General features: G+C 41.5%; 1 protein-coding gene across 2 annotated transcripts; it reads right to left on the reverse strand.

Annotated features, from left to right (window-relative positions):
- Nucleotides 1-2,289: 2,289 nt before the first annotated feature.
- On the reverse strand, nucleotides 2,290-24,195 carry LOC144584326 (uncharacterized). Of its 2 annotated transcripts, none has more exons than XM_078380290.1 (12): nucleotides 21,114-24,195; nucleotides 20,097-20,135; nucleotides 14,352-14,390; nucleotides 12,771-12,800; nucleotides 11,747-11,785; nucleotides 10,428-10,454; nucleotides 9,207-9,245; nucleotides 8,140-8,181; nucleotides 7,277-7,315; nucleotides 5,139-5,162; nucleotides 4,433-4,472; nucleotides 2,290-3,407 (listed from the first exon to the last, which is right to left on the reverse strand). In XM_078380290.1, the coding sequence occupies exons 2-11, from the start codon at nucleotides 20,117-20,119 to the stop codon at nucleotides 4,445-4,447; spliced, it is 330 nt and encodes a 109-aa protein (XP_078236416.1). In that variant the 5' UTR covers nucleotides 20,120-20,135; nucleotides 21,114-24,195; the 3' UTR covers nucleotides 2,290-3,407; nucleotides 4,433-4,444. The 2 variants fall into 2 exon arrangements, with proteins under 2 accessions (XP_078236416.1, XP_078236415.1); XM_078380289.1 differs by lacking the exons at nucleotides 20,097-20,135; nucleotides 21,114-24,195 and adding exons at nucleotides 14,708-14,746; nucleotides 16,578-16,612.
- Between the last annotated feature and the right edge of the window lie 938 nt (nucleotides 24,196-25,133).

Raw genomic sequence — 25,133 nt, forward strand, 5'->3', positions numbered from 1 at the left:
TTCAAAATTTCCAGTTTTCCTACTTCCTCTCTGCTGCCTTTTCTTTACATGTTCATAAACAAATATTTCTTCTCTTCCCCAGTTCATCTTTTCTAATGACTCTCTTCACTCAAAACACTCTTTTGGGCTTAGTTTACTCAATCAAACCATCCGTGCCAGAGTATAAAAGCAATAGGTGTATTGTGTTCAGTTTAGTTAAATGGCATTTGCAAAGCTTGTTTGAGTTGTGTGTTTATTAAAGATTAGTTTTGTTCTTGTTATATGACAGGTGAATATGTGTACAATTGCTTCAATTCTTCAAAAAAAGAAAAGAAAAAAAACATTTCTGGTTTATGAATGTGGAATATTGTCCTTCTGTGTCCACTAGTCAAAATAGCCAGGAAATGGTCCCATATTGCTGCACAATATTGGGCCCACATTGCCAACAGGAAAAAGGATGCCAAGTTTTAAGTAGAACAATGAATGTTGACAACAAAGCTTAGTGAATGTTTTCGGTGAGAAGGTCAAGCCAACAGAGACATCTTTTGTCACCTAGAAGAAAGCAGTTTTACCAAACTCTTAAAGAAATTCTAAGCAGACCTTCATATTTTAGAAATGTTTTTTTAATGATTCAAATATTATCCCAGTGGTAAAGCTGAAGTCCCAAATGACCATCTTGCCCAGAACCTCAGTGAGACTCATTTGTTTCCCGAGGTACTTTCAAGAAGTTTGGGCAATGGCAATGAAAAATTCAGTGAACATGTTTAGCTATGCTTTATGAATATTTTCTTGTATCAAATAAGCATCGTTTAGGTCCTGTATCTTTTAAATAAGCAGTTCCCAACCTTTTTGAGGCTGTGGACCAGCTGGTGGGGGGAGAGAGCTCCATGTGTGTGTGTGGGGATGCGACACACCCACCGCGGGTGCAATATGCCCCTCACGCAAGTGTGACACGCCTACCGCAGGTGCAACACACCCACCGTGTGAGCGGAACACGCCCACCGCGGGCACGACACGCCCACCCCGCATGTGTGCGGGGGGGCAGAGATCTGTATCCATGACCCAATTCCGGCAAGCCCACGGACTGGCATCGGGCCACTGACTGAGGCTTGATGACCCCGATTTTACATGACAGGAGAGTTCAAGCTGAACCAAGAGAAGATTGTGTGAGGAATCATTTCCATTCAAGAAAGCAGTGCTTGGCATTTGAAAAAATAATGATGAGCTCACTATGGGCAAAATGTACAGTGGTGCCTCACACAGCGAGGTTAATCCGTTCCGGATTAACCCTCGCTGTGTGAAAGCATCGCTGTATGGGAAGGAAAAAGCCATTTGAATGCATTAAACTTAGTTTAATGCGTTCCAATAGCAGCTTTACTCACCGTATAGCGATGCTTTTCCAATGGCCGGCAGCCATTTTCACGCCCTCCCCTCGCTTAACGAGGGCACGAAAACTCTGCGTGCAGCCATTTTGAGGCTTCCAGTGGCCATTTTGGACCCGCCGAACAGCTGATCGGCGGGTCGCAAAGCGAAGGTCGGTAAGCGAAACACTTACCGACCTTCGCTGTGCGATTTTCGGCCATAGAGGCCATCGCTCTGCGATTGCATTAGCGATCGAAAAAACGTCCTCGTAGAGCGAATTCATCGCTCTACGGGGCGCTCGTTGTGCGAGGCACCACTGTATTGCTTAGTGTCAATGAGGACTACTAGAAATACTTTGAAAAAAATCAGAAATCAGACAATTAAATGTGTTTATCCAACCTTAAAATTGGACACAGAGCAAGCCCATACAGTCTACAACCACTCTGATAACTACAGTGCTGATTCAAAAACCTTTCAAAAATTGTCATGGGTTCTTTTGACTGCCCCCTCCTCCGAGGCATGGCTTACGGAATGTTGATTTGACTGGGCCTGCAATATCAGACTCCTGTGACTTGTTCCTGTAATCCAAGCTGTTCCATATCAAGAAGAGAAGATCATGAAACGGTAGCCAACCAGATGACTCTGGGAAGAGCAAGGGTTGCAACAGCAAACGAATCCACTTGTGACTCTCATCAATTGATATATAGAAGTACATATTCTGGGGCTGGTGAAACAGAAATGGCTCATGAAAAGCAGCCATAAATTGCTTCGTCATGTATGACTTTGTGCAATATGTTCTTAAAGCAAAGCATGTGGGTGGCCATCACTACAACGTGAGTATCAGTACAACAAGAATATCTGGGTACAAGTTATAGGGGACATAGTGGGAGGATACTAATATTTACATTCTGCTTGTAGGCTTCTCACAGAAAGGAAAATGTTTGGTTATTGGGGAAGAGAATGCCGTTGTCTAGCAAAGATCGGCCATAGGAAAGCCGCTTTGTGAACCACCAATCAGCTGTTTAAATCACTGTCTTGCGAAGCTTAGGTCCCCAAAACACCCGTTTTGTGAGCGCGGAGGGAGCTGTCAAAATCGTCGTCTAGCAAAAATCAGTTTGCAAAGCAGGGACCAAACATTGTCCAGCGAAAATCCCCATAGGAATCACTGTTTTTAGCAATCGCAAAAAGTCAATGTCTGGCGAAAAAACTGTCATGCGGGGTAACTGTCTAGTGAGGCACCACTATATGCTGTGTTAGAAGATTCACAGCAGGTGACATGACACACCGTTCTTTTCTCCAACGCTTTGCAGCCACCAGCGATGGCTGTCACATTCTACCTTGCAATACGGGAAGTCTTGTCTGGGGACTGCCAAGTTGCCTGCTAGGTTGCCTGTCACTCATTGTGTATGGATTGGTCCTAAAGTCTGCCAGTACCACCGGGGCACCCCACTCACATCCCCAAAATTGCTAGAAAAAAATTTCCCTACTGGCAAATAGAAGGCTCTGTTTTCTAGGGGAAAAAAGTGACTAAATAATTGCACTTCTGCCCTTTGTGGGATGCATCAGGGAGGCACCACGACCATGTTTTGATGGCCCCAGTGCACTTGTTCTCAAACCCCAATTCTTTTTAAAACTTTGCAGTAGAAAATGCAAGAGTATTTTATCTATAGAAAAAAAAGGAATGGAAAATCTTTTTAAGGAATTGGAACAATCTTCTAAGGTCCTGAGACAGGTGTGCAGTATCCATTAACCTCTGAAAACGGCACACGATTATGTGCAGAAACCCAGAAATCATTTTGATTGGGAGTGTATACTTAAATTTTCCTTTGCTCTGGTCAGGTTTTGACCTTACAGATATGTCACCGCGTTTGAACAGACTGAATCTCGGTTCGGAAAGATGAGAAATTAAGCCTACAAAACAATTAAAGAGACAATGTAATTGTATGCTTTAAATTTTTTATTATGATTTTTTTTTTTTGGTAAAGCAATGTGTCGGTGGAAATGTGTTGATGGAAAATGTAGCAATCAGTTTTGCCATTTCTTCACAGCATCTCCAACTGGCAGATCTAAAAAATCAAACATATGAAAAGATGGGTGAAAGGACAGTTCCACTTCATCTCATTCATTTCTTGTTATAATTTGTTTCATGCGTTGCTAGCATTCACATGTTGCAATCCAAAGTAGGCCAAGAAAAACTAAGAAGTTGGAAAGAAAGGAACCACACTCTGTACCATAAAAATAAACCTTTCTTGCTTTTCCTACTGCAAAGTCATGGATGAAATCATTTAGGAGGTTTTGAGAAGTGAGGAGGCAACTGAAATGGGGAGATCTTTCAAAATATGATTTATAGTTTTTAGATAATGTTTTTAAATATTTGCACACTGTGAATTTTACTACATTTGTACATTGCCACGGCTGGATAATAAGTAGGTAAATAAAATAATATGTAGTCTTCTAACTATGTTAACCACCGTTGTACACTCAATGTTTTCAACTTTAAATATCATCTTTCATTGTTGTAAGCCGCCTTTGGTCCTTTTCAAGGAGAAAGGCGGGGTAAAAAAATATTTTAAATGAATAAATAAACTGACAAATTGTCATTTTAGAATCACTAAACAGGGCTCTGGAAGGCCCCGTCTGAAAAAGCTATTCAGCCCTGAAACTCACACAAAACTGATTTTGGATCAGTCCTTCACTCAGCTTCCCTATCTTGTAGGGTTCTTCTGAATGCAAAGTGAGGAAGAGGATACTTCAAGGGGTAGCTTTCGAAGGTTAACATTCAACTATGGATTGGTGCCTCTCTTTTTTTAAAAAAGGCATCCATGTTCAGCAGTTATGTGGTTAGAGAGATGAAACACAGCCCTCTCAATTCTGACAAGAGTTGTGTGTGTTGAATTTTGGGTTGGTGTGGATAAGTGAGAATTTTGCTTCAGCCCCTTTCTGACAAGCATTTACCCAAGCGTGCTTTATTTCTCCATATCTGAGGCAGAAATAATTTGAGGTTAAAAGAAATAAGCATGACAGGTGTGAGAAAATGACACTGAAGGATTCATCCACCTTCTGGTGGACCAAAGATGGCAACTGGTCTCACCTGAATGGATTCCTAGGTAAGCAGTTCAGTATAATGGAACCTAGAAAAAGCAAAATCCAGGTGATGGCCTCAGAGAAAGCACAAAATGTGAAGTTCAACACTTTTGAAACCATGAGAAAAGTTCCTTATGGAATTGCTAGAAAGAGATGCGAGTGGGCCGTAGTTCCTTCTTTTGCTTTCTCATTATTCAAAGGTAACTAAGACAGATACTCTTATTTCTGTTTTTTCAAAGGTCAGAATGGGATCATAGAATCATGAATAGCGAAGTTGGAACTCATTGCCTTCCAAATGCATAATGAAGCCATATTTGTGTAAGTAGAAACGTAATTAAAATGACCACGGAGTGAAACAGGGGATCTCTTACTACATTACAGTCATTAATATAGCTTAAGCTCTGGCCAAGTGTATTACTACTGATAAAGAATTTCTTCTTGATGAAGTTCTACAGAAAGGAGATCCACTGACATCAATGGGATTGATGTTAATTGTGGTCAAGAGGTCCTAATTATTTCTGTGGGATTACTCTAGATGGGAAGAACCTTGAATGTAGTTCAATGCCCACAACAAACAAACAAACTTCAGATTAAGGAACTCCTTTTGCAGTTTGCTTTATATCACTATTTATAATTGTACTTATTGACATTAGAATAACCAGGCAAGCGCAAACTGTTGAGCTGCCCCTGGACAGAAAAATCGCAATATTTACCTCTCCTGGTTGACTTTCAGGAGGCTAAAAAGAAAAACACAAGAGTCACTTTTCTATTCAAATACTGTACGTTGTTTTTTTTCTCTGTCAAGAGTGTTCCTTATTGTTGTTGTTTAGTCGTTAAGTCGTGTCTGACTCTTCGTAACCCCATGGACCAGAGCATGCCAGGCCCTCCTGTCTCCCACTGCCTCCCAGAGTTTCATCAAATTCATTTTGGTAGCTTCAATGACACTGTCCAACCATCTTGTCCTCTGTCATCCCCTTCTTGTCCTGCCTTCACACTTTCCCAACATCAGGGTCTTTTTCAGGGAGTCTTCTCTTCTCATGAGATGGCCAGAGTATTGGAGCCTCAGCTTCAGGATCTGTCCTTCCAGTGAGCACTCAGGCTTGATTTCCTTCAGAACGGATAGGTGTGATCTCTTTGCAGTCCAGGGGACTCTCAAGAGCCTCCTCCAGCACCACAATTCAAAAGCATCAATTCTTTGGCGGTCAGCCTTCTTGATGGTCCAGCTCTCACTTCCGTACATCACTACTGGAAAAACCAAGCTTTGACTATACAGACCTTTGTCGGCAAGGTGATGTCTCTGCTTTTTAAGATTCTCTCTAGGTTTCTCATCGCTTTCCTTCCAAGAAGCAGGCATCTTTTAATTTCGTGGCTGCTGTCTCCATCTGCAGTTATCACAGAGCCCAAGAAAGTAAAATCTGTCATTGCCTCCATATCTTCCCCTTCTGCTTGCCAGGAGATGATGGGACCAGTGGCCATGATCTTAGTTTGTTTGTTTTTTTGATGTTGAGCTTCAGACCATTTTTTGCATTCTCCTCTTTCACCCTCATTAAGTGTTTCTTTAATTCCTCCTCAGTTTCTGCCATCAGAGTGGTATCACCTGTATAATTGAGGTTATTGATATTTCTTCTGGCAATCTTAATTCCGTTTTGGGATTAATCCAGTCCAGCCAGTGTTGCTTACACCTACCTCCTAATTACCCAACTAGTTTATATATAACACATATTTAAGGAGAGGTGCTCCCCCTTGTGGCAAAAGACTTTGATTTGACACAGTTAAAAATGGATGGATCACAGGGAATTCCCTTTAGTGTTCAATTGATGGATACTCGCAGTTGTTTTCCAAGGGAAGTTTCTGCTGATAGCCCATACTCTTAAAGGGAACAGGGCAATAGGAGGGAGGAACAAAGCCAGATCCACCCTACAGAAAATAATCCCAAATCCTACAGAAATAGATCCAAATCCTGTTTGTTCTACTTGCTTACCTGGCATAAAGCAGCAAAAGCTTACTCTAACTTCTTAATTTAACCCATTTCACCAAAGTCTAAGCCAATTGCATTTTACCAGCCTAAAATGTCAGCAGGATCTTGGCCATTTTGCCTTCCTCTTTCCATAAAATGGAACATCACTGCAAACAGGTTTTGTATATTTGGGATTAACACATGACATCAATGCATTTCAGAGAGCAGTGGGAGCAAAAGAAAAAATAAATTGATTTCAGGCACCAGGAAATGAAGCATTATCTCTTGTAATTTGAAAAATACTCATTGTGTTCCTCACCTTGCTTGGTTTAGGGCAGCCATTCTCAACAGGGGCCACTTGCCCCCCTGGACACATTTGAAGTGGGCCATAAACTGGAAAGAACTCATCACATATCACCTTATAAGGTTCCTTGTGTGACTTATGTAGTCACGATTCAAGCTAAATTTCTTTCATATTGTGCTTAGGGCCATGGCCAGGAAAAAATTGAGAATGGCTGGTTTAGGGTGTCTCGGCCTCCCAAGACATCATGATGACCATTTTGAGAGCTCCTCACTTACAATAACTCAAATGATTCATTTTTTTCCTGTTAGTCTCCATGCTTCATGCAAAACGTACATGTGTCATGTTTCTAAGAGCTTACAAGCATTACAAACATCTGCATCGTCAGCATAGAAAGGAATTTATGTGTTTGTTTGTTTTTAAGGGAGCAGGAAACAAAACTTCTCATCATCCAGACAAGACTTCTCATCAAGACAAGACTAAATGAAATTTAAAAAAAAAACTTCACCAACCAACCCTAAAATTAACAAGTGGATTGGTAGGACAGTAGGACTGTGATTGGTAGAACTATGCTTTAAACATGCAATACTCACTGGGGCATCAAAGCTGGGATGATTCTGGCCACGATTTCCCTAGAGCAAGAAGGAGAGGGATAATTATTTAGTGACTTTCTTCACAGTGATTTCAATGTTTTCTCTAATGCAAGGAGAAGCAACTTGGATCCTTCCAGGTACCACTGGACCACTAACAACCATCAGTGCAAACCACTGCTGCTAGAGGTCAACGATGGTGGTAGCTCTTATTCTTCAGCCAGACCTGACCCTTAGCCCTCACATCTTACATGCCATGAAGCTCAAAGAGAATGGTTGGTTATCTCATGTTTAAGTTCAATTGATTTCAGTGAGTCTGATTTAGGTGCAATACTAACCACAATGAAATAGCCCACATGAGACCCATAGACAATCCATATAGCTGAAGACCTGAAAAGGGGCAAATGCTTCCTGGGATGATGATATGCAGCAACATTGTCTTGTATGGGTTCTGGCTGGAAAACTATGAGCTAGGCTCAAGGAAGCACAGTGTCATTCAGTCAATGGCTGAATGGTCAGCACATTATAGTGGCCATAGAATTAAGGTAGATATACTATATTTTTTCAGTGTATAAGACTATACTTTTGTCTAAAATCTTTAGATTAAAAATTGAGGGTTGTCTTATACGCAGAAGTAAGCTGAGGAGAGAACAAAAACGAGTGGAGGGGAAAGCAGGGATCAAAGCGATCCTGCAGCACTTTTATCCCTTTCCCCCTACACTTGCTAAGCCCCACTTAGATTTCTTAATTTGGGGTTAGAAAAGTGGGGGGGCGTCTTTTATATGGGGGTGTCTTATACACAGAAAATAGGGTAATATCCATTTCAAAGACAATATGGGGTAAGCAGAAAAACTTTCTGTACTCACTCGGCCACCACCAGATCTGGGACCATTCTGGCCAGGATTTCTCTAGAACAAGAAGCAACACAACATTATGCATTGAATGTAGCGAGTATTGAATGGCCAATGAACATTTGTGTAAATCCTTATAAGCCAAAGGATCTTGTGTAGGCACTCAGTTGTTCCCATTCAAAGTCTAAGGTTTCTCAGTAGTGGTGTGTAAATGTGAATAAATAATTACTCCACCTTCTGCAGAAATAAAGATATGGGTTTAATAACTGTGAAGACTACATGCTAAAAACTGTATGCAGGTACAAAGCAACTTAATCCTATTCAGACTTTCTGGAATCCATCATCATCAAGATGCATAAAGCAGGGCAGCTAGCCCTGCTGTTTGCCTTGTTGTTGTCCTTATGCAAATAATGATGTATCTGAAGACGAGACTTGTTTGTAGGCTATACAAGAAAATGACAGCCCAGACTTTCCAGGCTTCTTGCTCATCTGTGGAGGCTGCTTCTAAGCAGAAACATCTCTGCTTCAGTTTCATCGCTGCTTGGGTGGGCAGAGCAGTAAGGCCGGTGTACAGCTACCCATCCCTCTCTCTATGATTAACAGGGGTTTAACTCTCTTTTCAAAGTGTTCCATATAGACAACTTTAGAAGTCCCTTGGGAGATCTTCTCCAGGAGCATCAAGAAAACTGATTATCTTTTCATTTTATGGAACATGACAAGCAGGGCTTCTTAATTCTAAATGTACTGGACTGGAAGTATAGATGTGCTTTTCTCATGATCAGTTGGAATTTCCAGGGTTGAGCCCCATGGTTCCCAACCTTGGACAACCCAGGTGTTCTTGGACTGCAATTCTCAGAAAACATCACCACCAGGATTTCTGGGAGTTGCAGTCCAAGAACAAGGTTGGGAAGCACTGTCATATTCTCTCTATCACAGAGGTAAGCCCAGGACTTGAACAGTATTTGAAAACAATAACAGTATTTGAAAGATAGCTGCCACTATCCTGCCAGCTATCTTACAACTTAAATAGGAGTAACATCAAAGGTGATAAGTGGTAAGCTGACAAACCACATCATACTCACTGGGCCACCAAATCCAGGACCATTCTCTCCATTACGTCCCTAGAACAGGAACAAGAACGATATTGTTAATTAAATCATAGTACAGTGGTGCCCCGGATAGCGACGATAATCCATTCTGGATTAATCGTCGCTATTCGGAAACATTGCTAAACGGAACTAAAAACCCCATAGGAATGCATTAAACTTCGTTTAATGTGTTCCTATGGTGCGCAAACTCACCGCTATGCGGAGATCCTCCATAGCGTCACCATTTTCGCCGCCTCAGTAAGCGAGGAAACCCCGCGAAAATGCTTGCGGTGGCCATTTTGGGCACCCGGCGGCCATTTTGCAACCACCGATCAGCTGTTCTAAAAACATCGCAATGCGAAGATCGGTAAGCGTTTCGCAAAGTGATGTTTTACCATTTAAAACATCGCAATGCGATCGCATCAGCGATCCCAAAAAATAGATCGCTATGCGGATTCGTCGTTAAACGGTGCGCTCGTTATGCGAGGCACCACTGTATTATATTTAGAATACCATAGAAATCTGCTCAAAATTACTTATAATAGTAGTGCTGTAGTGAGCATTTAGTTCAGTTATTTCCTGCAACCATTCCACTGCACATTTAAGACTTCAGAGGAATCAGCAGTACATAAGAACAAATAATCGATCCACCCTCTAGCAAAAATTATTAAATATATTCAAAATGTATTTTAAATATTGTGAAGGCTTTATGAGAAAACCCATGTGTCAAGTACAAAGCCAACTGACTCTATTCTGATTTCATGAAACCCAACATTGTCAAAAAGGATAGAGAAGGGCAGCTACCCCAGTCACCTTTCTCGTTGCTTTCCTCAAGTGGGCAATGATGCGTTGAAAGGCTCCTGCTTGGGTGTAGGTTCTACATGTAAGTTACAACCCAGATATTTCAAATTCCTTGCTCATGTGTCGAGCCTTCATCCAAGCAGAAACATCTAGGCTTCAAGCTCATCGCTCCTTGGCTGGTCAAAGATATCAGGGCAAAAGCACAGCTAGTCACTCCTCCCTTACCTAAGGCTTTCCTCTGTTTCCCCAGTGTCCCCGATGGACTATGTTACAGGCCCTTTCAGAAGATCTCTCTGGAGCGCAATAAAATATAATATTAACCCATTTATTTTATGAACCCCAATTGTCTACCTAAAAGCAGTGCTCCTAAATTCTGAATGTAATAAGTTAGGAATGTGGATCTGCTATACTCACTCGTCCACCATTCTGACCACGCTGTCCCTAGAGTAAGAAGAAGAACAATACTCTGAATTCAATTGTATTCAATTTAAAATAACATACAACACTGGTAAGGAACATCTTACACAACTGTGCTATGTATGAACATTCAGTTACTGCCATTCTTTAATTCATTCATTCCAAAGATGAATATAAACTACTTCACCTCAAAGATATCGATTTACAATTAAAGACTAATTTATGCCATGCTCCATCTTTTCCAAACCCAGCATCGTCAAGACAGATAAGAAAGGGCAACTAATCCTGCTCCTTTCCATGTTGCTTCACCTGTGTGACCAGTGATGAATGAGAATAGAAGGTTCCTGCTTGTCTGTAGGCTCTGCATGAAAGTTGCAAGCCAGATTTTCCACCTTTCTTGTTCATATGTAAAGCCAAGCAGAGACTTCTCTTCAGCCTTCTCACTGCTTGGTTAGTCAAAGCCATTAGGGGAGGGGCGCGGCTAGCCATCCCTCTCTAGCCATGTTGCATGGGGCTTTCCTCTCTTTGCAAAGTCTTCTATATGAAGAATGTCAAAAGGCCTTTCAGAAGATCTCTTTGAGGCATAGCAATGTATAATGATTGCCCTTGCATTTCATGGAACGTGGTGTCTTCACCAAGACCAGTGCTTTGAAATTCTACATTCTAAGTGTATAGTTGGTTAGGAGTGTAGGTGTTCTCTCTCCTTGTGAACTGGAATCCTCCACTGGAAATTCCCATAGTGTACTTCAGTGTTCCCACTGTCACAACACAGATGAGCAACTGAGAGTTTTTCGCATATCGGTAGAGGCCAAACAATGGTCAATGGCAGCAACTGTTACCGAAAGGCCCAGGACGGTTGGTGCTGTCGGTCTGCCATACCCGCCTCTTACATGCCACACATCACATGTCATGAAACTTTAAAACAACTGTTGGTCATCATTTTCTTAAAGTTCTATTGATCCCATTGAATCTGCTTTGTAAAGAATCCAGTATAAACTGGAATAGCCCACTTGAGCCTCCTCCATAATCGTAAAAGAGGCTTTACAGTACTTGATGCCAAGGTGGGCCACCAAAATTTACTTTTATGCATACTGCCTGGTACCTTTTTGCTAGACCCAAGCAAGCATAGATGCATAGATTCATAGACTCAATGGCTAAATCATCAGGCAGTATATGTGGACATCCATTTGCTTCAATGCATCTACTCCAACTAGGAGTAGAAACAGGATTGTGATCCTAGAATTTACATATCAACATAATATTTATTGGAAGGGGGGATCTGCGAAAAGCTGACACCCAACACTTGGTTTACTCACTTGGCTATCTGAGTTGGGGCCACGCTGTCTGTGAGGTCCCTGAAACAAGAACAAGGGTGACATTTTTAATTGAGTCATGTTATTTTTTAAAAAATATGCCTCTGCTCAAACTGACTTACAACAGCAGTGCTATGTTTTAGCTTTCGGCAACTCCCATTATTTCATGCAATAACTCCCAGAATAAATAAAGCATTTCTCATCTAAGATTTCTGAGGAGTAAACAGAAAAAAACTGCTCATCTCACCCTCTTGTGAAATAAGCAAAGGATAACCTTCAGATTGTATATGAATCTTCACTAAGAAAAGAGCAATTAAGTTTTAGGATCTTGCTTGGATACATGCTCTCTATATACGTTGCAGCCCAGATATTTTAGATTATTTGCTTATGTGTGCAGCCTACAGACAAGCAGAAACATCTTTGCTTCAGGCTCATCACTTCTTGGGATGTCCACCTGAGCTCCTTAGACAATTCTAAAAAAAAGTTAGACTTGAGTAGCTGAAAACCTGAAAAGGCAGGACAGTTGTTGGAGTGATGATAGGCAGCCATTTTTTTCTCCCAGTTTTCACTTTTATGGATTCTGGCCAATATCCTGTTTGTAGGACCAAGCAAGTTCATTGAACAATCAACCAATGTGCAAAGTCATTAGAGGGAAAAGATCTACTCTACAGTATTTGAGTACATGTCATAGAACTCAAATACATACAGTGGACCCTTGACTTACAGACGGCTTGACTTACAGACTTTTTGAGTTACAGACTTCTCTGGCCGCAAAATTTAGGTTTGACTTGCAGACTGAGATTTGACTTACAGACCAGAAAAAAACCAAAATGGAACAAAAATGACCTGTTACGGGATTAATCGGTTTTCAATGCACTGTAGGTCAATGGAGACTTGACTTACAGCCTTTTTGACTTGAGAACCGCCTTCCAATATGGATTAAGTTCTCAAGTCAAGACCCCACTGTATAAAATCTCCTTCAAAGGGGATGTGTGATAAACTGGTGAACAACACTTGCTATACTTACACCACGGGGACCTCTCTGGCCACGATTACCCTAGAGCAAGAACAAGAACAATATTGTCCATTCCATCTTATGAAAGCTAAAATGCCATACAATTTTGGTCAAACCACACTTGGAACACATTCCCTCTGTGTGTAAAAAGGTAAAGGTAAAGGTTCCCCTTGACATTTTAGTCAGTCGTGTCCGACTCTAGGGGGCGGTGCTCATCCCCGTTTCCAAGCCGCGGAGCCAGCGTTTGTCCGAAGACAGTTTCCGTTGTCACGTGGCCAGCGTGACTTAGATTCGGAACGCTGTTTACCTTCCCATCGAGATGGTCCCTATTGATCTACTTGCATTTACATGCTTTCGAACTGCTAGGTTGGCGAGGAGCTGGGACAAAGCGATGGGAGCTCACTCCGTTGCATGGATTCGATCTTACAACTGCTGGTCTTCTGACCCTGCAGCACACAAAGGCTTCTGCGGTTTTGCCCACAGCACCACCATGTCCCTATCATGAAGAAGTGATCACACACTTATTCCCTCAGTTGAGTTGGAAGAGACCTATAAGGCCATCGATTCCAACCCCCTGCTCAAGACAGGAATCCAAATCAAAGCAGATCTGACAGGGGGTTGTCTAATTTTCTCTCGAATGACGCACCACCTCCCAAGGCAATTGGCTCCATTGTCGCACTGCTGTAACAGTTAAGAGGTTTTTCCTGATATTCAGCCTAAATCGGACTTCTTGTAGCCTGTGCCCATCATTGCGTGTCCTGCACTCTGGGGTGGTCGAGGACAGATCCTGCCCCTCCTCTGTATGATTAACTTTCAAGTATTTGAAAAGTGTTATTGTATCTTCCCTCAATCATCTTTTCTCAAGGCTAATCATGTCCGGTTCTTTCAGTCTTTCCTCAGAGGACTTCATTTCCAATGCCCTGCCCATCCTCATTGCCCTCCTCTGAATTTGTTCTGGTTTGTTGGCATCCTTCTTAATGTTGAGATGAGGCTGAACCAATGCCAGATAGAGGGTAGTACCTCATGGGATTTGGAGACTATACTTCTGTTAATGCAACCTGGAATAGCATTTGCCTTTTTTGCACCCACATTGCACTGTTGGCTCATATTCAGTTTGTGGTCTAAAACTATTCCAAGACCCTTTTCACTCATAGTATTACTGAGCCAAGTATCCCCCATCTTGTACTGTAACTGTGCATTTGGTTTTCTCCTCGCCCTCCTCCCCTGTGTAGAACATTATACTTATCCCTCATAAATGTCATTCTGTTGTTTTAAGCCCAGTGCTCAGACCTATCAATCAATTCACATCAATGTGAATAGAGAACACTAAATGAGAACAGCTACTTGCTCCACTTCAGAATGAAATAATGAAATGCCTTAATAAAAATATTTATCTATATATTTATTTATTTGATTTATAAGCAAAACCCACTTAATCTTATTCAGCCACTTGAAAATCCAGCATCATTGAGAGAGATAGTAAAGGTAAGTTAGACCAACAGTTTTTTTAATGCACTTTGGTGTTTTCATGAAACACATTACTACTAAATTGAAAATTCATTCGGTTTGGGGGGGTGGATGTGCTATACTCACTGGGCCTCCGAACTCGGGACCTTCCTGGTCAAGATTTTCCTAGAGCAAGAACAAGTAAAATATGAAAATAGCAAATGAGATTTTCCAGCTTTCCTGCTCATGTATGCAGCCTATTAGCAAGCTTGGGTGTGTGAAGCCTTAGAGGAACAGAAGCCATTAGCCATCCCTCTATCCATCTTAAATAGGGCTGTACTCTTTTTCCAGAGTGTTCTCTATAGATGTTACAGGCCCTTTCAGAATATCTCTTCAGAGAGCAAAGAAATATAATGTTAACACTTTCATTTTATGGATCCTGATTGAGCATTGCTACTAAATTTGTTTTTATTAATTCAGGAATGTCGGTATGTTATACTCACTTCATCACCAGCTTCAGGATCATGCTTGCCAGGTCTTTTCTTCAACAAGAACAAAGAGAGACATTGTATGTTGAATCATATGAAATTTAAAATACTTGAGAAACCTCACTCTCATTGTGCTACAACAGAAGTGCTACTTCTGAACATCCAGTTATTCCCATTCATTCATTCATTCATTCATTCATTCATTCATTCATTCATTCATTCATTCATTCATTCATTCATTCATTCATTCATTCATTCACAGAATAAGTAAAGTGCTCTGCATCTGGGATTTCTAACTGGTGTACAGTACATGAGAACAACTAAATATCCCCCCATGAAATGCACAAATGCATTAATAAATCTGTAAAGACAATGTGCATGAAACTATGCGCAATCACAAATCCTATTCAGCCTCTATGAAATCCATCCAGAAATAATGGCAAACTTTTAAAATAATCTGTATTGCTAAAAATCAATTCATCTGCATAACAGTAAATTGGCAAAATAATCATATAGGGAAAGGAGATACAGAATTGGGAGACAAGGTAAAAACTTAAGAAGCGTAAGAAGCTTTCCTTCTTGTGGACAGCAGATTTCAGAGTCTGGAAAAATTAGGGACGTTCCCTAACTGGTACCAAAGCACTTGAAATGTATTGAAATACTGTGCTAATGGATAAGACTGTACATGCTCACCACAAATCCTTGAGGATCTTACACCCTAGGGTAGAGCAGCACAAAGCAGGATTCTCCCTCTATATCTGGACTAGAAGTCCCATCAGCTCTACACAACATAGCCAATGGTGAAGAATTCTGGGAGATATTCAACTTTTGTTTGATTAATATAATAATAATAACTTTTTGAACTGCAGAACTTGAAGGGACCGTGTGGATCATCAGGTTTAGCCCCTCTCAAGGAGGCACACTAGAGAATGACGCCATATATCTGTGAAGATTCTCAGTCATCCAGGTGTACGTTGAGTCATGGCACCTGGAATTTTTTCTTATTAGGTTAACTTTGCTACTCATCCAAGTAGCTTCTTCAGTCTGAAGAAGCTACTTGGATGAGTACTGAAAAGTTTCAACCTAATAAGGAAGACGTCCAGTTGCCATGACTCAACTTCTAGGTAGAGAATGATGCATCTTCCAGAATTCCCACCATTGGCATGTCTTCCATTGCCCACGTCCACCACTGGCATAGCCACTATTGGCCATGTCTTCTCATAAGCTTTCAGGAGTAGTGTCCCATGGGCTGCCCTGGTAGCAAAAGGAAACTTACCGAATCGCTTTCCTTCAGGCAAAGGAGAAGGACAAGCATAACAGCAGCCACAAGCTGGAGCTTCATTGTGGTTTCAGTGTTGGTGGCTTTCAGGAGTGAAGTCACCAAGGTGAGAATTTAGGATATGGGGCTGCTGTATTTATACTGTTCTCAAATTCCAAACCTAGTCGGCCAAAACTAATGGACCTGCCTCTTACATGCCACACATCACATGTCATGAAACTTGAAAACAACTGTTGGTCATCCTTTTCTTAAAGTCCTATTGATTCCATTGAATCTGCTTTATAAAGAATCCAGTATAAACTGGAATAGCTCACTTGAGCCTCCCCCATAACCCTAAAAGAGACTATAGTTGATGCCCAGGTGGGCCACCAAAATGTACTTTTATGCATACTGCCTGGTATCTTTTTGCCAGACCCAAGCAAGCATAGATTCATAGACTCAATGACTAAATCATCAGGCAGCATATGTGGACATCCATTTGTTTCAATGCATCTACTCCAACTAGGAGTAGAAACAGTATTGTGATCTTAGAATTTATATATCAACATAATATTTATTGGAAGAAGGATCTGCAAAAGGCTGACACCCAACACTTGGTTTACTCACTTGGCCACCTGATCCAGGGCCGCGGTGTCCATGAGGACCCTGGAACAAGAAGAAGGGCAATATTTTTAATTGAACCATTTTATTTTTATATACATATACAGTATATATATATACCTCCACTGAAACTGACTTACAACAGCAGTGCTATGTTTTAGCATTCAGCAACTCCCATTATTTCCTGCAATCATTCCCAGAATAAATAAAGCATTTCTCATGTAAGATTTTTGAGAAGTAAACAGAAAAAACTGTTCATCTCACCCTCTTGTGAAATAAGCAAAGGATAACCTTCAGATTGTATATGAATCTTCGCTAAGAAAAGAGCAATTAAGTTTTAAATGTACTAGGATCTTGCTTGGATACATGCTCTCTATATAAGTTACAGCCCAGATATCTTAGATTATTTGCTTATGTGTGCAGCCTAGAGACAAGCAGAAATATCTTTGCTTCAGGCTCATCACTTCTTGGGAGGTAAAACTCAAGAAGCTCAACTAACCACCCATTTCTATCCATTTCCTGTTTCCCAAGAAATAAACGTAACATGGCTGAGAGGGTTCTGAGATTCAGTGCTGCTGCTGTCAAGTTTGGCAGTCTCTATAGACAATATAGACTCTTGAGAGTCCCCTGGACTGCAAGGAGAACAAACCTATCCATTCTGAAGGGAATCAACCCTGAGTGCTCCCTGTAAGGACAGATCCTGAAGCTGAGGCTCCAATCCTTTGGCCATCTCATGAGAAGAGAAGACTCCCTGGAAAAGTGCCTAATATTGGGAAAGTGTGAAGGCAAGAGGAGAAAGGGATGACAGAGATGATCGGACAGTGTCACCAAAGTGACCAACATGAATTTGACCCAACTTGGGGAGGCAGTGGAAGACAGGAGGGCCTGGCGTGCTCTGGTCCATGGGGTCACGAAGAGTTGGCATGACTAAACAACAAAGACAATATGAGAATTCCCTGTGCGGTATGGTGTATATAGCGATGGACTACGGACTATGGAGAACAGGATCTGAATCCCCACTTGGCCATGGAAACTCACTGGCATGAGTGGACCTAGTAAAACCACTACTCAAATATCTCACTCTACAAGCCCTATTAAGGTCACTATAAATCAGTTCTAACTTGATGGTACAGAACACACACACATATGCAGGCAATGTTACAGCCCTTTCGGAATATTTCTTCAGGAAACAACAAAATGTAATGGTAATCTTCGCATTTTATGAAACTGGGTATTGTCACTAACAACAGTGTAGATGTTCTTTTCTCACAATGAACTCTAATTCGCTAGGGTCATTTCCCACAGTGTATTGCAGCATCACCTCTATTGCAGAGGTAGGCAACATGAAGCCTTCTAGATATCCCTGGCAGCCAAACAACTGCCAGCATCAGGAACTGCTGCCAAAAGTTCAGGATAGTGGCAGTTATTATCCAGTCACACTTGCCCCTTCAGTTTCAAGCTATAAACGTGGGGGCAGGGGGACAGTTGGTCATCTCTAGTATAAATCCTGTTGATTCGAGTGAACTGGAATCATTCTGAATTCCATCAACAATGGAATAGCTCACCTGAGCTCCTTAGACAATTCTAAAAAAAAAGATACACTTGAGTAGCTAAAGACCTGAAAAGGCAGGATACTTGTTGGAGTGATGATAGGCAGCCATTTTTTTCCTCACAGTTCTCACCTTTATGGAATCTGGCCAGTATCCTGTTTGTAGGACCAAGCAAGTTCATTGACCAATCAACCAATGTGCAAAGTCATTAGAGGGAAAAGATCTACTCTATCTGAGTACATGTCATAGATCTTAAATACATATAAAATCTCCTTCAAAGGGGATATGTGTGATAAACTGGTGAACAACACTTGCTCTACTTACACGGACGCCACCACGGGGACCTTTCTGACCACGATTACCCTAGAGCAAGAACAAGAACAATATTGTCCATTCCATCTTATGAAAGCTAAAATGCCATACAATATTGCTCAAAACACACCTGGAACACGTTCCCTCTGTGTGATCACACACTTTCTTTCTTTCATGCAACTATTCTCCATATGGATAAATTATAGAATCATACAATAATCAAGTTGGAAGAGACCCATAAGGCCATCGATTCCAACCCCCTGCTCAATGCAGGAATCCAAATCGAATCAGATCTGACAGGGGCTTGTCTAATTTTCTCTTGAATGCCACACCATCTCCCAAGGTAATTAGCTCCATTGTCGCACTGCTGTAACAGTTAAGAGGTTTTTCCTGATATTCAGCCTAAATCGGACTTCTTGTAGCCTGTGCCCATTATTATGTGTCCTGCACTATGGGATGGTCGAGGACAGATCCTGCCCCTCCTCTGTATGATTAACTTTCAAGTATTTGAAAAGTGCTATCATATATTCCCTCAATCATCTTTTCTCAAGGCTAATCATGCCCGGTTCTTTCAGTCTTTCCTCAAAGGACTTGGTTTCCAATGCCCTGCCCATCCATCTTGCCCTCCTCTGAACTTGTTCCAGTTTGTTGGCATCCTTCTTAATGTTGAGATGAGGCTGAACAAGTGCCAGATAGAGGGTAGTACCTCACAGGATTTGGAGACTACATTTCTGTTAATGCAGCCTGGAATAGCATTTGCCTTTTTTGCAGCCACATTGCACTGTTGGCTCATATTCAGTTTGTGGTCTAAAACTATTCCAAGACCCTTTTCACTCATAGTATTACTGAGCCAAGTATCCCTCATCTTGTAACTGTGCATTTGGTTTTCTCCCTGCCCTCCTCCCCGGTGTAGAACGTTATACTTATTCCTCTTAAATTTCATTCTGTTGTTTTATGGCCAGCACTCAGACCTATCAATCAACTCACATCAATGTGAATAGAGAACACTAAATGAGAACTGCTAATTACCCCACTTCAGAATGAAATAATCAAATGCATTAATAAAAATAGGAATACTGTGTGCATAAAAGTGTCCACAAATGAAAAACCCACTTAATCCTATTCAACCACTTGAAGATCCAGCATCATTGAGAGAGATAGTAAGGTAAGTTAGACCCGCCAGTTGTTTTTTTAATGCACTTTGGTGTTTTCATGAAATGCAGTACTACTAAATTGTAAATTCATTCGGTTTGGAGGGTGGATGTGCTATACTCACTTGGCCTCCAAATTGGGGACCTTCCTGGTCCAGATTTTCCTAGAGCAAGAACAAGTACAATATGAAAATAACAAATGAGATTTTCCAGCTTTCCTGCTCATGTATGCAGCCTATTAGCAAGCAGAAGCTTATCCATCAGTGGCCATTTGCTGCTTGGGTGTGCAAAGCCTTAGAAGAACAGAAGCCATTAGCCATCCCTCTATCCATCTTAAATAGGGCTGTACTCTTTTTCCAGAGTGTTCTTTATAGACGTTACAGGCCCTTGCAGAATATTTCTTCAGAGAGCAAAGAAATATAATGTTAACACTTTCATTTTATGGATCCTGATTGAGCACTCCTACTAAATTTGATTTTATTAATTCAGGAATGTAGGTATGTTATACTCACTTCGTCACCAGCTTCAGGATCATGCTTGCCAGGTCTTTTCTTCAGCAAGAACAAAGAGAGACATTGTATGTTGAATCATATGAAATTTAAAATACTTGAGAAACCTCACTCTCATTGTGCTACAACAGAAGTGCTACTTCTGAACATCCAGTTATTCCCATTCATTCATTCATTCATTCATTCATTCATTCATTCATTCATTCATTCATTCATTCACAGAATAAGTAAACTGTTCTGCATCTGGGATTTCTAAGTGGTGTACAGTACATGAGAACAACTAAATATCCCCCCATGAAATGAACAAATGCATTAATAAATCTGTAAAGACAATGTGCATAAAACTATGTGCAATCACAAATCCTATTCAGCCTCCATGAAATCCATCTAGAAATAATGGCAAACTTTTAAAATAATCTGTATTGCTAAAAATCAACTCATCAGCATAACAGTAAATTGGCAAAATAATCATATAGGGAAAGGAGATACAGAATTGGGAGACTGGTGTAAATAGCTTAAGCGTAAGAAACTTTCCTTCTTGCGGACAGCAGATTTCCAGAGTCTGGAAAATCAGGGATGTTCCCTAACAGGTACCAAAGCACTTGAAATGTATTGAAATGTTGTGTTAATGCATAAGACTGTCCACGCTCACCACAAATCCTTGAGGATCTTACACCCTAGGGTAGAGCAGCACAAAGCATGATTCTCCCTCTATATCTGGACTAGAAGTCCCATCAACTTTTCTTATTAGGTTAACTTCGCTACTCATCCAAGTAGCTTATTCAATCTGAAGAAGCTACTTGGATGAGTACTGAAATGTTTCAACCTAATAAGAAAGAAGTCCAGTTGCCATGACTCATCTTCTTGATAGAGAACGATGCATCTTCCAGAATTCCCACCATTGGCATGTCTTCCATTGCCCACGTCCACCACTGGCATAGCCACTATTGGCCATGTCTTCTCATAAGCATTCAGGAATGGGGGTCCCATGGGCTGCCCTGGTAGCAAAAGGATACTTACCGAATCGCTTTCCTTCAGGCAAAGGAGAAGGACAAGCAGAACAGCAGCCACAACCTGGAGCTTCATCGTGGTTTCAGCCTTGGTGTCTTTCAGGAGTGAATTCACCAAGATGAGGATTGAGGATCTGGGGCTGCTGTATTTATACTGTTCTCAAATTCCAAAACTAGTCGGCCAAAACGAATGGGTCCTTTGTCAAGGGAATTTGTCACTTCTTGTCTTTAAGGGAAGGTCAGCTTATCATAACTATCATTGCAAGGTTAGTTATTGTTGGCACCAAAGGTCAAGGTTAAAGAGGAGGCAACATTGTTCTCCTTAGTTTGAGTGTTAACAGATACTTCACTTCACTGAAAGCTCACAAATTGCACTTCTTTTATAACAGGATTACTATAAAAGGTCTAAGGTAGTAGAATCATATTTTAAGATAATCCTATGTACAATATGTTCTAGTTCTCCAGGAAGAACAAGAGTGTTAGCTGCCAAATATGTGCAATGAGGTCCATGGCATGCATAACATTTCCACTTCACCAGACAATGAAGGGGTGTCTGACCCAGCTAGAATGAAATTAGAAGGGGAAAATTCCAAAACACATTCAGAGAACAAAGAAGGTCTGGAAGCAGAGAGTTCAGCAAGCAGATATCTTAATGATGGTGATTTTGAATATACTGCCAAGACTACACACTTTTTAAAAATGTGGAAAAATTTGGAACTTGGAAAGTGAACCATGAATTCCAAAAGAATTCCTGAATTTAAAACTTAAATTTAAAACTACATTGTCTGCTGTGCATTGTACATGAAGACTTAAAACCTGTTCACACATTATAGAACACAGGTCACTAGATCTGCCCTAGACAGGGACTTTTGCTCATCCTGGCTCTGAGTTGTGTTAGCAGGTATGGTCTGAGAGCACATGTATGAGCTCACACATGTTCGGAGATACACCTGTAAGGAATCTTTGAACCATGACAATAGTGCGTCTTGTCACAGATTAGGCTGAGTCTATTACATTCACCCAGAGCTATGCATAATGGGGATTTTATTGAACACAGAAGAATTAACTAATATTTGAAAATACAGGCTCAAAAGTAGAAAGCTCATATGGCTGAGAGGGTTCTGAGATTCAGGCTGCTACTGCAAAGTTCTGCAATGTCTGACCGAGTTTTGCTGAGATGTTATAAAGATGAGAAGAAAAACAAAAGGCTCTTTCCCTAAACTGTATACAAACAAACATGCTGTACAAAGATTGAGAGAGAGAGAGAATGGGTAGATTCGGGAGCCACCAATGTTCTGGGAAAATGTACTAGGCATCTTTCAGACTCAAGAGGCTATGGGAATGTGCTCTGAGTAGAAGTTTTGGAACAGCATCTAGTGTGGCTGAGAAGACCAATTCGAGAGTGACCATCCCTTCCACACTGGAGACAAATCCAATCTGTCCCCTGTCCAGCTCCCTGATTTTGCTGGTTTTGGGACTGCCTCTTTGCCTCGGCTTGCTGGACGAGGGTCTCTTCAAATTGGGAGAGGCCATGATGCACCACCTGCCTCCAGGCTGAACAATCAGATGTCAAGGTTTCCCATCTGTTGAGGTCCATTCCTAAGGCCTTCAGATCCCGCTTGCAGATGTCCTTGTATCGCAGCTGTGGTCTCCCTCTGGGGCAATTTCCCTGCACTAATTCTCCCTACAGGAGATCTTTTTGAATCTGACCGGCAGCCATTCTCATGACATACCCGAGCCAACGTAGACATCACTGTTTGAGTAATGTATACATGCTAAAAATTCCAGCTCGTTCTAGGACTACTCTATTTGGAACTTTGTCCTGCCAGGTGATACCAAAAATGTGTCAGAGGCAACGCATATGGAAGGTGTTCAGCTTCCTCTCCTGCCGTGCACAAACGGTCCAGGACTCATTGCAATACAGGAGTGTGCTCAGGACACAGGCTCTATAGACCTGGATCTTGGTATATGTTGTCAGCTCCTTATTGAGCCATACTCTCTTTGTGAGTCTAGAGAACATGGTAGCTGCTTTGCCAATGTGTTTATCCAGCTTGATATCTAGAGAGAGTGTCAGAGATTGTTGAGCCAAGGTACAAGAGGTCATGAACAACCTCCAATTCTTGTGTAGAGATGGTAATAGAGGGAGGTGAGTCTATGCTTTGGCCCATGACATGTGTTTTCTTCAGGCTGATTGTTAATCCAAAGTCTTGGTAGGCCTTGCTAAAGCAATTCATGAGTTGTTGGAGGTCTTCAGCAGAGTGGGCAACAACAGCTGTATCATCAGCAAAGAGGAAGTCCTGCATGCATTTCAGCTGGACTTTGGTCTTCGCTTTCAATCTAGAGAGAGATTAAAGAGCTTTCCGTCTGATCTAGACCAGAGATACACACCTTCTGCTGCAGTTCCAAAGGTGTGCCTCAACATGACAGCAAAAAAGATCCCAAACAGGGTCGGCACGAGGATACAGCCCTGTTTCACTCTGCTTTGGATGTCAAAGGGAGCTGATGTTGAGCCATCAAAAACTTCAGTGCCTTTCATTCTCTCATGGAAGGATCTGATGTTGTTAAGGAGACAAGGTGGACATCCAGTCTTGGGAAGTATTTTAAAAAGGCCCTCCCTGCTAACCAAATCAAAGGCCTTTGTGAGATCTATGAAGGCCACAAAGAGTGGCTGCTGTTGTTCCCTACATTTCTCCTGCAACTGTCTGAGGGAGAATATCATGTCAGGGGTGGAGCTATTAGCTCAAAATCCACACTGTGATTCTGGATAGACTCTGATCTGGAAGCACATAGAGTCTCTTCAGCACAACATGGGCAAGCAGCTTCCCTACAACACTGAGAAGAGAGATGCCACGGTAGTTATTGCAGTCACCTCTGTCTCCAATGTGACAATGTTTGCATCCTTCATGTCCTGTGGTACTCCACCTTCCCTCCAGCAAAGACAAAAGATTTCATACAGCTCAGTAGTAGATTCGAGAGCCACCAATGTATTGGGAAAATAACCCCAGAAGATACTGTAGATTAGAGGTGATTACCTCTCCTTAGTGTTATTAGACTGCCTTGAAGGTGCGGAGTGTATACCATCTGGAACAGTATAAGGGGATTTGGGGGCAAGGGTCCCATGTGAGGCTAACAGAGGTCCAAGGACAGAAAAAACAGGACTTCGAGAGAGGAACATAGGCTTGTAGGGTTCTGTGGCTGTATCCTGGATTCTGGGAGAGGCTAAAAGAGTGGTTTCAGCTCAGAAATAGTGAAGTCAGCTCAAGGAGACCTGACAGCAATCAGCAGGAGGCCTTTAGCAGCAAAAGCACAAGCAGAAATGGAGAAAGCAAGCAAGCATGTTCACCCCAGAACAACTAATAAGGCTACTGTGTGCCTTTGTATTCTATTTTGGCCAGGCTGAGATAATCTGTTGGTCAAGTTATTTCTTAGATTACAATTTGCAGGCCTGTTGAGTCAGCTGGGAGTTGTTATCTTTAAAAAGTACTGGCATACAGTTATGAATTTTACGTGTACCCCAGCAATACATATATCATGGAGATGTACACAACTCAGACCCGGGAATGGCCATAGCTCCGTGTCTGGGACAGAACCAGTGACCAGTGTCCTAGAATGTGTAAATTCATTTTAGGGCTTCAGGCATTGGCGACATACCCCTTCATTGTATGGTGAAGTGGAAATATTACCACATACTGCATAACAGATACTGCCACGTACTTAATAGCAGATATTCGGAAAATGTCAAGTGGTATCCCTGTTAATACCCAAGTTAAGTCAAGCAATCAATCAAAATAAGTTTATTGCATGGCACACAGGCCATTTTATATAAAACAATATAAAACGGTATAAACAATATAGAAGTTAAGGAGACTAGTGCTGCCTGCTCTTTGTTAGCAATTTGGCCCCTGATTTTGGTGCCAATAATCACTAGCCATGCAATGATGGATGTGTGATAGCTTGACCTTTCCTCAAGGATAAAAAAGTGACAGGTCCTCTTGACAAAGAACCCATTACATTTGATCAACCAGACTTG

This window comes from Pogona vitticeps, chromosome 9 (assembly GCF_051106095.1).
Source record: "Pogona vitticeps strain Pit_001003342236 chromosome 9, PviZW2.1, whole genome shotgun sequence".
Taxonomy (NCBI): Eukaryota; Metazoa; Chordata; class Lepidosauria; order Squamata; family Agamidae; genus Pogona; species Pogona vitticeps.

Bases quoted from the DNA above. Each gene is read 5' to 3' on its own strand.
- LOC144584326 (XM_078380289.1), bottom strand. From the start codon at position 16,609: ATGGACACCGCGGCCCTGGATCAGGTGGCCAA. The intron at 12,801-14,351 runs GTGAGTATAGCA...TTCTTGCTCTAG, and splicing joins GTCCCGAGTTCGGAGGCCCA to GGTAATCGTGGCCAGAGAGG. The intron at 7,316-8,139 runs GTGAGTACAGAA...TTCTTGCTCTAG, and splicing joins CCAGATCTGGTGGTGGCCGA to GGAAATCGTGGCCAGAATCA.